Raw genomic sequence first — 11,107 nt, 5'->3', positions numbered from 1 at the left:
GGAAAAACGTCATAGCTTTTCTTACTATTTTATCTTTCGGATAATAATGAATTACAATATTGTATTGGATAGGAGCCGAGTTGGTGAAATCAACGACCAGGAACAGCAACTGTGAAGGGAGATGTATCAGAAGTTATTGTTTCGGAGTTTAGCTCAGATTGATTAATTATTATTGTTGTTAATAAGTTGACATGGAGCTGGCACAACAATCATCGTAGATTAACATAAGAGCAATAATTCTTAGATATTACTTTCTCGATCGCTTTATTAGTACCAAGAAAGAAAAAATATCTTACTTTTTACTTGATATTCTATACCATTTTTTTTCCTTTGATCTCTATATTCATGTGTCTGATAGGATTTGGAGTGTCTATCAATCAATTGTTTAACATAATAAAATGTGAACTCGTGACCCACGCGACTTATATTCTGATTTTAGAATTCTGAAAATGCATTTAACCTTTTCCTTTATTTTTCTGTTCGATAAACTGACACGGTTAAAAAGAAAACAATATTTAGTGACAATCATGTATAAAAATTATGAAAAGAAAGTTTTCTTGAATTTTGTTAAGAATTTTTTTTATTATCTTAAGCAATACTTCTAAAACATTGGTTAATATTTGCTTTTACATGTTCTTAACATGGCAATTGTATTTGAAAATACAATATAGAGGACCATGGTTTTTCTTAAAATATATTATTTATTTTATTTTCAAGCATGCTTGAAAATAAATCTATCCATATATAGCAGGAAGTGAGACACTTTATTAGAATGCTTAATACGAGAAAAGAATGAAAAACAGAAGTTAACCTTTTTTTCTTGCTCAGTTGTATAAAAAGCAGAGGGAAATAAAAGTTTACTTATTCTTTTCCAAGGAAGTATTTTTGACGCAGAAATTTTCAGATTAAGAACTTTTTTCATCTTACAATAATCGGAGTTTAAAATACCACCTTTAGCCTATTACTCATCCTTTGTCTCAGCTCTGGAACTCCCAATCATAAAATAAGAATACCAATAATAAATTTTACACACAATTTCACTAGAAAAAGGATCCTTTTCAGTAGCAAGTGAACCTTCAATGTCAAATTCAAGCAAGGGAAGATTTTAGTACCAACCTCCAGGTGTAACATTAGCAACCATGATAATCAAAAATCAACTAGTGGGGTTTTTTTTCCACGGATTATATATTTGGAAAGTTAATTCCCAATATTCCCTGTTCCAATCCGATTGAATCCTTTGTAATCAAGTTTTCATATATGCAAAACATCATTTCCCTCTAAACCCTCTGTCCATCACAGTTTTGAATGAACAAAGGCAGTAATAACATATTGCAAATCACATACTAATTCACAATACTGCTATAACACTAAAGATGGGCGAAGCAGACCAATGGGATGCAGAATTCCTGCCAGCACAACCGATTTTCCCTTCATTGATTCCTCCCGAGTCAGAAATGATCTCCTTGATTCAAATCTCCCAACACCAATATGAGCATTTCGATAATGGAAAAAAAAAATAACCTTCATAGGAAGTAATCTGGTGCTGGTTTCTTTGCAGGTGTCCCTCTTGATTCCTACATTTCATCAAAATTTAAAAATCAATTTGGAAAATATTAGCACAATTACATTTTCATGTCGACACAATATCCCACACTATCTTCATAAGTTAGCAAAGAACAGGGAATACCAATTGTTTTCTTAAACATGCAAAGATAGTGTAATCAAAACGAATACGCAAAAACAGAGTAGGATAAAAACAGTCATTCTCATAGTCCTGAACCCAATGCCATGAAAAGCACGTTCCTAACCACATAAATGAATTTGACAATAGAGAGACTGATATTGCTACTACTTCAGAAAAATCGGTATAATAACTCACTCTAAACAGGGAACTCACGATCACGATAAATATCAGGTAATTTTTTTGCCTACAAACCTGTGGAGCAGCTTCAAACACCCGGAACTGCTTATTCAGATTTCCATCCAACTCAAGAATTGCAGCTACATTACCACATCTATAACAAAGAAGAAAAATGTCTTACTAAAAACATCAGAACACAAATAAGAAAAAAAAAACATTTTAATCAAGTTTGTACCTATAGCAATAATTTGGAGCTGACCAGACGGTAACTATCTGATTATTGAACATCCATTTATATCCTTCCATCACCAACTGATGAGCACGGCATATATAGTCAATGTTGTTTGAGTGGTTAAAGGAAGTAACAACACTGCCACCAAATAAGAAACCAGCACCACGGGGACTGAGACCCCATCCATCCACAATATCTTCTGGATCTGACCATAGTAGGTCACACATGGCACCATCATGAGGTACCTCTTGCTTCCGATCAATAGTCCGTATCTATATATAAGTGATAAATAATGCATAAAATATTGCCAGTATACAATCTAAACAGAGACGGTAAAATTTATAACCTGATCCAGTGTTGAAATTGCAGGAGAAAGACCCCCATGAACACTGAAAATCTTGTTTTCAATTAAGGCCGACAAACTGCAGTTTATTGTTGTCAACATACAAAATCATTAGGGAAGGCACAAGCTACACCAACTAAATCTGTAAATGAAGTTGGGTTGTTTTATACGCAACTTGACACTAATATTTTCATTTATGTCTATTTTTTTATTTCTGTGCACTACGAACACTTGCAATTTGACACTTTTTGAACACTCTGAAGTCAGAAAGGTTGTTAAAATCGAAATTATATCTAGGGACGAGGGATGAAAGATCATTTAACTATGTGATCGTACTAAGATCATATAAAAAATATAAAAGCATATTTTCTCATAAAGGTTGATAATGTAATTAATTAACGTGTGTAATTACCACAAGATTCAGGTAAGAGTTCAGATCCTTTATTTTGCAGTTATTGTATTATAAATGAAGGCCCAAATCAAGTCCAGTTCACGGGTTTTCTAAGCCAAGAAAGTAAGGAGAGAGAGAGGAGAAACACTCCAAAGAAACACTCAACACTAAATTCCTAGACACTACTACAGAGAGAGAGTCCAACCCAAGTCCAAATGGGTTCAAACAAGATAGGAGGACAAACAGAACAGAAGGAGAACTAAGAAAAGCTGGCTAGCAAGGTCAAATACAGAGAAAACAGGAAAAATTCTCAAATTTCAGCTAAACCAATTACCCAAGACAAAATAAACTTGAAATAGAGAATAAATGGCAGAGACAAGTTCCAAAAGGAAGAGAGTTTAGTTGGAGTGTAACATAAAGAAGTGGAGGACAAACTAGGGAACATTAAAAATTTTTTTCACCAGGTCATAAAATCTAACCCACAACTTCTCAGATCTGCAACTCAAGGGATAGATAATTCCCCAATCTTTGAGCTGGCAGCATAATCCCACTATCCAAGTCTACATCTGATCAAACACATAATAGCCATAAAACTCGATTATATGATTCTACAAGTAAAATTATTGGTTTAACAACACTGCTCTCTCTGTGATTGAATTGAATACCATTATACAATATATGCAATTTACCTAATGATAAAAAGAGGTGATGAAAAAGGTGTACTGAAGAATTGCTAGCATTTTTTCTCTATATATCTAGACAAGTCTGTCAGAATACTCAATCGATAGATTTTAAGATCACCAGCTCAAACTTTTCTCCTTTTAAAATACACAAAGAGAGGCCACACAAAGCTTCCTTCTTGTCTTAACCCAGCTCACGCAAACTAAAATCCCTTTCCTTCTTAAAATAGAAAGGGTAATGTATTGCAAGTACTTTCAAACATGAATTGAACAGTTGCACGAATAATAAAGAAAAATAGTCCAAAAGAAGTTGCCCAGAAAATAACTTCAATTTTGCATAAAGACCATCATACAGAATTTTCCTTTTCAGAAAAAACATTTCAAATAAAACAAAACAGGCAGTCCCTGTACCCATAAAAGAAACAAAGACTAAAAGTAACAAGAGAGCAATTAGCAAACCCATGGCATTGAAACCATTTCAGGAATTTTATAGCAAATCTAGCATTGTTACTCTCACTAGAAGTAGCTCCCAATGCAAGACTCAAATAAAAAATCTTTATATCATGATGTCAATCTGCTTTAAGTCATCCACAGAAACTTGTGTATAAAATCTGGTTATATATTAGATGTTACCAAACCTTAAGTAGTCGAATATATCAGTACAATATCTCCATACATTGACTGAACCATACTTTCGAAGGCACTCATCATAGAATCCATATACCTGTCAAGTGAAAGATGTTGAATGAGTTCTCTGGAAACAAAATGTTAAGAAAAATATTAATGTCTTTTCCTAGTTTTCTTCGTAATGCTTATAAAAAGGGAATTATTTCTTTCCTCCCCTTTATCTGATAGACAAACCTGAGTGATCTGACGGCTTTCATGGTTTCCCCTTATGAGTGTTATCCGATCTGGATACCTCACCTGATTGTATATCAATAATTAGTTACAACAATAATGAACAAAATGAAAGTAGTGTCATTAGGAGCACAACAGAATGAGTAGTTCAACACAACTGACAAACCCAGCTGTAAAAAAATTTAAAAAAAAAAAAAAAACTTTATATATTTTTGTTTCTCTTTAGGTATTTTTAAAAAATGATAAAAAAACAATTCATCAAGAGACAAATAAACTGGAAAGAATGACAATGGCATATGAAAAGAGCACAGGCTTAAAAGCAACACTAGACTCTTTGTATTATAGACAGTAATCCCTTGAGCAAGAACCTACAATGACGATGCAAATAAATTTCTGTCTTGACAAGAAAAGTAAAAAGAAGAAACTGCTATTGCTAAGTAAAAACTCTTCTATTTCATTCCATCCAAGTGCACCACACAACAACCAAACGAGCAGACATGAAGAGCCTTTTGTTTTACTTTTTACTGACAAAATCTTAATCACAGACCAGATTAATAGCAAATCGCTAATAATAAAGCATCCTCAGGTAGATTTTTGCATTTCATTAATCACATCATCCCCCTACCCCACCCAAAAACTTGTACAGTTTCATTCTCGAACAATAGCACATTGTGTTCCCAAAACAGAAAAGGCTTTTATATAGTTCACTCAAACAAAATATAAGCACTGTTCAACAAAACCAGCGGCTTGGAAGCCACAAGACCATCTATATTTCTGAGATAATCATTGAGCAGACGAACTGAAACATTTTTTAAATTGTTGCAAGGTGGCCCATAGCAGATCTAACGCACACTGAAACCATAGAATACACACATAAACCATACAACACACTTCCAATAGCTTTATCATGCCAAAAAAAATAACAGACTATTATTACCTTAAGAGCGAGAAGAAGCAGAAATGTTTCAACCGAGTAAAATCCTCTGTCAACAAAATCCCCAAGGAACAAATAGTTAGTCTTGGGGCAATCCCCTCCCACTTTGAAAAGCTCCTTCATGTCATAAAACTGACCGTGAATATCACCACATATCTGCACAAAGAATGACACAATCAACAAAACCAATCAGTGAAAAAAGTGAACAGGTCAAAACAAAGAGACAGTGTGCCCCCCATGACACACTGAACGCAAAAACAAAGCACAAAGCAATGAATTGTGCGAACAGGTCAAAACAAAGAGAGAGGAAATCCACTAAATCCCCGGAAAGAGCGACACGTAAGCCTTATTTCATCATTTCATACATGACATTATAACAAGCCCTAGATAGGTCGAAGACCAAAGAAAAGTAGTTATCAACTAACTAATCTTCTTAAACTAAAACCCGACGAAAAAACATGAGGTAATTCTGTTGAGTGTGAGCTAAAATCACACGAAAACAGCTCGTAAATCGATAACGAAAGGAAACCCAGAAGACAGAAACCTAAGAGAAATGCAGAACAGGAGAATATTGAAGGAAAAGAAAAAGACGAGTAGAGTGACTAACGGTGACAGGAGCATCGACCCTTTGAACGTTGCTCTCTTCGACGAGGATTTCCATGGCTTTGAGGCAGAGAGCCTTCACTTCAGACTCCTTCAGAGGCTCACACCTCTTCAACTGCTCTATCTGTCTGTCCAAGTCTGTTGACATCTCTCTCCCTCTCTCTCTGCAACCCCTTCTTCCCCTCTCTGCTCTTGTGCTTCAAACTTTCTGCTTTTTGCAATCACCCTCTTTATTTTCCAAATTCTTCATTCACTCCCAAGTCCCAAATCTTTTGCTTTTCATTTTTTTTATGCTCAATTTTGGACCAGATCTTTTTTCTCTATTCTATTTTTATTAAATCACAAGGTATCTCACTCCAAAACCAGCACTAATCTACAATAATCATATCCAATTTCTTAATTATCTCTCTTGACAGACATTTTTCCTTAGACTTGAAACTGAAACCCTAATTTGTGTAAGAACCAATCAATATTTTTGAGGCAGTCACACACACAGCTTGATATTAAAACCCTAATTTCTTTCTCTACTCTCCCCATAAATATTAGTTCATCCAACACTTACACTCTAAATTGTAACTCTAATCACATTAATCCGTATTGATGACAGTGTTTTTGTGTTTCAACAAAAACAAAAGAATTTTATAATATATTTTTAAAATAGAAAATAAGAAAATAATTATTAAGGTTACTACATGTATTAAGGTTTTAAACTTATTGTTCAAAATTCCATTTATAGTCAAAATACTTTACCATCAAAAAAACATTTATTTTGAAGTGAAAATTTTGTTAGAAAAATTAACCTTTCTTTCAACATTAATTTGCTTTCTACACACAAATATATACAACTAAAAAGTTGAACTTTGATATATAAAAGAAATGCTATGATCTAAATAAACATATAAATGTTTACAATTATGCATTTTGAATCATTAATTACACTAATAGCAATCCATAAATAATAAAATATATATTTAAAGAAAAGATAAAGTATATTGTACATTTTTATTAAAAAAACTATAATGATAATTATTAACTTCAGTGCTCAGTGTAGATTTTATGAATTTAGAAAAACTATAATAGAGATAAGTGTTAAGAATGTACAATGCTTATTCATATGCCTTATGACAAAAAGAGTTGGGAAGCTTGACTGAGTAAAAAAAATAGCAGATAATACTTAATTCTCAAATCTATGAATAATAATAATAATAATAATATAAAAATAATAAAATTGTTTAGTTGTCATATAAATGCACTCTTGAAATGGAGTCTATAAAATTTGAATTTCTTATGACTGTGAGACTAAAATAATAAAGGAAAAGTTAGCAATAAATTAAAATGAAAAAAAAAGGTCAATCATGGAATTAAATTATAGAATACACAGAAGGATATTGTCTGTTGACATGGCCCTCTCAGTGTATAAACATGAGTGTAGAGAAAATGACAACACCATCAAATAATGATACAATAATTGCTAACAAAAAAATTATAAATCTTATATAATTACTCTACATTTGAGGTAATCATATATAATTGTTTTTTAATTCCCTTTAATTTTGTGATAATCATATGTAATTGCTCCGCATAAAATCCAAAATTACTTTTGTGATTTAAATCTTAGTTTCATATTAATGTAGTCATGACTCTTATGTTAGTGTTAATGTAAGTTTTACTTTTCAATCTTTTCCAAATTATCAAAAAAGTTCAAATATGTGTTGAAAAAATTCACAGTGATAGATTCAACAAGAATCAGACAAAAAGAATTAAAGCATTCATAAAAGAAAAAAAGATTGAACTGAAATCATTAATTTATCAAAGGAAAATCTCAATCTAAGAAGGTTATAGAAAAAGTGCAAATGGAGAGAAATATATAATTATTAGGAATATAAGTTAATTATGGAGGAAAACAATTATTTTAGAAAAAATTATAATTTTTGTGTGATATTTATTTTAAATCAATTGTGAAATATTATTCTCTTAAAATTAAAAACCTCGGTTTTATTTTTAAAGGACATAAAAAATTAAAAGATTGAAGCAGTATTATTAAAAAGAATTATTTGATTGATAATTATGAGAGTTTTCATTCTCATACAGGACAAAAATTGTTCAAAACTGAAGTTAACATCACTATAATTCTAGAAATATAGGATAATTATTTTAAAAAATATTACAATTTTTTTACGATATACATTTTAAGTCAATTATGAGATATCATTTTTTTTTAAACTTAAAACTTCTATTACAATTTTATTCTTAAAATACATATAAGATTAAAAAAAATGAAAATAAAATTATTGGTTGTGAAACCTCATTAAAACGCACCCAAAATCCCATCTGAGCGGACGTCAAGTGTCAAGCAAAAGAAATCTTGAAATCAAAAAGTGGGGGACAGGTGTGAGCAACTGAGTGGTCGTTCCTCCTTAACGGTAGAAGTAAAACTTAGTTTTTCAAAATTCACGCCACTCTCTGCATGCAACCATCTTCTTCAATCTTCTGAAACTCCATTTTTCTCATCATTCTCTCTATAATTCTTCATCTTCTCTCTAAGAAACATTCATTTTCTCTTCTCCGATCACCACTTAAGCACCGCTGAAGCACTCCCGGCGTCAAGAGCTTCCAGTTAAACCGATCAGTTTGTGATTCTGAACTATTAAGTATTCCTAACAACGTGATCGTCGAACGTTAGTTATGTGGTAGAGGGAAGCTTTATTCTGATTCGTTTGAGTGTTTGTTTACATGTCGAGGTAAGGGAAGCTTATATAATTTGATTTATATTCTTGTTTGAACGTTGGTATGTTTGCATGAAATGTTGTTTGGATTATTGGTTGAGTATGAAATATGTATGTACTGTTTGTTTGGAAGTGTGTATGGAGGATTGATGCATGTTGTGAATTAAGCTGAGATAGAAATTGATATTTAAAATATGATAGGCTAAGAAAAGGGGATATTATGAACGAACGTTATTAGCGAGCGTTCGGTTTTCTTAGGAGTACCTGGTCTTACCTGAGTCTCATGTCTTGGGGTAGAAAGCTAAGAGTTTTCCTGTAATACTATGTAGAATTTGTTGAACTTAGACCGAGAGTTAGTATTAACCATTTCGTTTCTCTTTGAACGTCCGTCAATATTAAGTTCTCTCATACATGTAATTTCATTAATAACGATCGTGTTAGAATAATAGATAAGTGTATATATATATATATATGTGTGTGTGTGTGTGTGTGAGAGAGAGAGAGAGAGAGAGAGTTTTCAGTCAAATTGTAGTTCTTCCTTAGACTTCCTAAACAGTTTAGTTAAATGTGTTACATACTACTTAAGGTCTTAGGTGTTGTCGTTCTTTTCATTCAGAATAAGTGATGGATAAATTGTATAGATTTATATTCATTCGTTTTAGGTAAGTTTATTAGCGATCAGTCTTGGACCAAGAGTTCAGTCTCAGTAGCACTCGTTCCTGATAATCACTTGGTCTTGGACCAACGCTCGTTTAATAGTGTTTGGTTTCTGCAAGGCTCGGTCTTAAACTAAGCACTGGGTCTCGTTTTCTGAAATATATTATGAGTATTTAGGGTAACCTGCGTTGGTCTTTAAAAGGTGTTCGGCCTAGAGTCTTAGTACTCGACCTAGGCTTTGTGGCATCCGTTTTGAGCTCTTAGTGGTTTGATTATTAAAGTGTTATTCCAGTGAACTTATGGGATGATGAGAGAGCGATCGTAGTTCAGTTGAATATATTGATAACGAAATATAAGATAAATTGATATGTGAAGTGAATGAAATAGTGTGATTATGAACGAGTATTCCAGGGAGGAATATCTCTGAAAGTGGTTATTGAAGTGGTAAAGTATGAATGTGGACAAAGCTTAGCTGGCGTTCATCTTGATATTCCATGATTACTCATTCTCATGTAGAGAGGAGTAAGTCACGTGTGGGAATGGAATGAGGTCCTAGTCCTTATGGTTAATTTGGATGGAACGGACTAACCTTGGGTGACAGCTGTTGAGGGTATCCCGGTTACTACATCACCTAGGTGCACGAACGTCGTAGCTACACAGGATTCATACAGTCCGGACAGTCAGAGTCATGTGGTCGTTATTTGCATGCATGGTTGTATGAATTATGATGTGGTCGTTGTTGGTTTTGTTATGAATATTGTATGATGTGCTTGGATAAATTAAATTACATAAGCTTACCCTGTTTATCATTTTTGTCTGTGTTGTACGTCCTGTTGTTGTCCTGTTGCAATGATCATCTGTGTGGATGTGAGCAGAAGGAGAAGAGTTACTGGAAGAAGTATTGGAAGACGCAGCAGAAGTGAAGACCGAACCTTGAGAGCGTTCGGTCTAGTGTTAGCTGTACCTTTTGTAAGACCGTTTGGTATTAGTATTATTTGATACATTGTTCGGTCTCGTAGTAGCTAGTGTTAGTTTTTACATTCTTTGCTGTTATGTAAAGACGGTCGTCCTTACTTGTATGTTAGACAAACGTTAAACTGATTTGTAGTATTGTTAATATGTAATGATTCTCTATATAGTTTTATACTGTATTTTTGAGATGTTACATTGGTTAGCCAAATAAATTTTTAGTCTATAGATAAAAAAAGTGTTGTCTTCCACATAAATGTCTGAACCTAAAAATATAGTTAGTTTTGAAACTTTAAATTTTTGTCGTGATTTTATTTAAAAAAAAACATATCAAAATTGAAATTTAAAAAAAAAATTCACCTCAACTCATACAAAATTAAATATAAATCAATAAATTTAATTTTTTAGGTTTAACTTTTCCTTTTTATATGCCACACGACATATCATATAGTAGTAGATATACATTTAATCCCTGTTCAAAATGTTTACTTCACCTTCAATTTAACATAATATTAGATACTAAAATATTAAAAAAAAAGTTTTAGAGAAATTAAAAATAAAAAGTAAATTATACAAAAACTCATTCAAAATTCACCTTTACACAAGACTATTGAAATATAAAATAACGAGTGTGATGATAACATCATCCAAATTTAAATTTCAGTATCATTAGTCTATTATTATTGATTACAAAAAAAAGGAGGGAAAAACCCTCTGAAATTATTTTCATAATACAGTTTTTATTCATAAATATTTGTTCACATACTACTTAACTATATAAAAGTAATTAGGATTATTGTTTTGTTCTGAGGTGGAAAGCAATAGAAAATGCTCGCGAAAGTGATCCCAAAAC

At 32.3% G+C, this 11,107-nt stretch overlaps 1 protein-coding gene across 1 annotated transcript; it reads right to left on the bottom strand.

Moving 5' to 3' along the window:
• Nucleotides 1–1,143: 1,143 nt before the first annotated feature.
• LOC108338468 (serine/threonine-protein phosphatase PP-X isozyme 2) lies at nucleotides 1,144–6,413 on the bottom strand. The gene is made up of 8 exons (XM_017575368.2): nucleotides 5,907–6,413; nucleotides 5,303–5,455; nucleotides 4,369–4,431; nucleotides 4,146–4,231; nucleotides 2,440–2,515; nucleotides 2,097–2,365; nucleotides 1,937–2,015; nucleotides 1,144–1,574 (listed from the first exon to the last, which is right to left on the bottom strand). Exons 1-8 carry the CDS (start codon nucleotides 6,048–6,050, stop codon nucleotides 1,524–1,526), a joined length of 921 nt encoding a protein of 306 aa, XP_017430857.1. The 5' UTR covers nucleotides 6,051–6,413; the 3' UTR covers nucleotides 1,144–1,523.
• Between the last annotated feature and the right edge of the window lie 4,694 nt (nucleotides 6,414–11,107).

This window comes from Vigna angularis, chromosome 7 (assembly GCF_016808095.1).
Source record: "Vigna angularis cultivar LongXiaoDou No.4 chromosome 7, ASM1680809v1, whole genome shotgun sequence".
Classification (NCBI taxonomy): Eukaryota; Viridiplantae; Streptophyta; class Magnoliopsida; order Fabales; family Fabaceae; genus Vigna; species Vigna angularis.
This window is presented reverse-complemented; position numbering and strand designations above follow the sequence as displayed.

Bases quoted from the DNA above. Each gene is read 5' to 3' on its own strand.
- LOC108338468 (XM_017575368.2), bottom strand. From the start codon at position 6,050: ATGTCAACAGACTTGGACAGACAGATAGAGCAGTTGAAGAGGTGTGAG. The intron at 4,432-5,302 runs GTAATAATAGTC...ATATACAATCAG, and splicing joins TGCTTCTTCTCGCTCTTAAG to GTGAGGTATCCAGATCGGAT. The intron at 2,516-4,145 runs GTTTGGTAACAT...AATAAACTGCAG, and splicing joins GATATATTCGACTACTTAAG to TTTGTCGGCCTTAATTGAAA.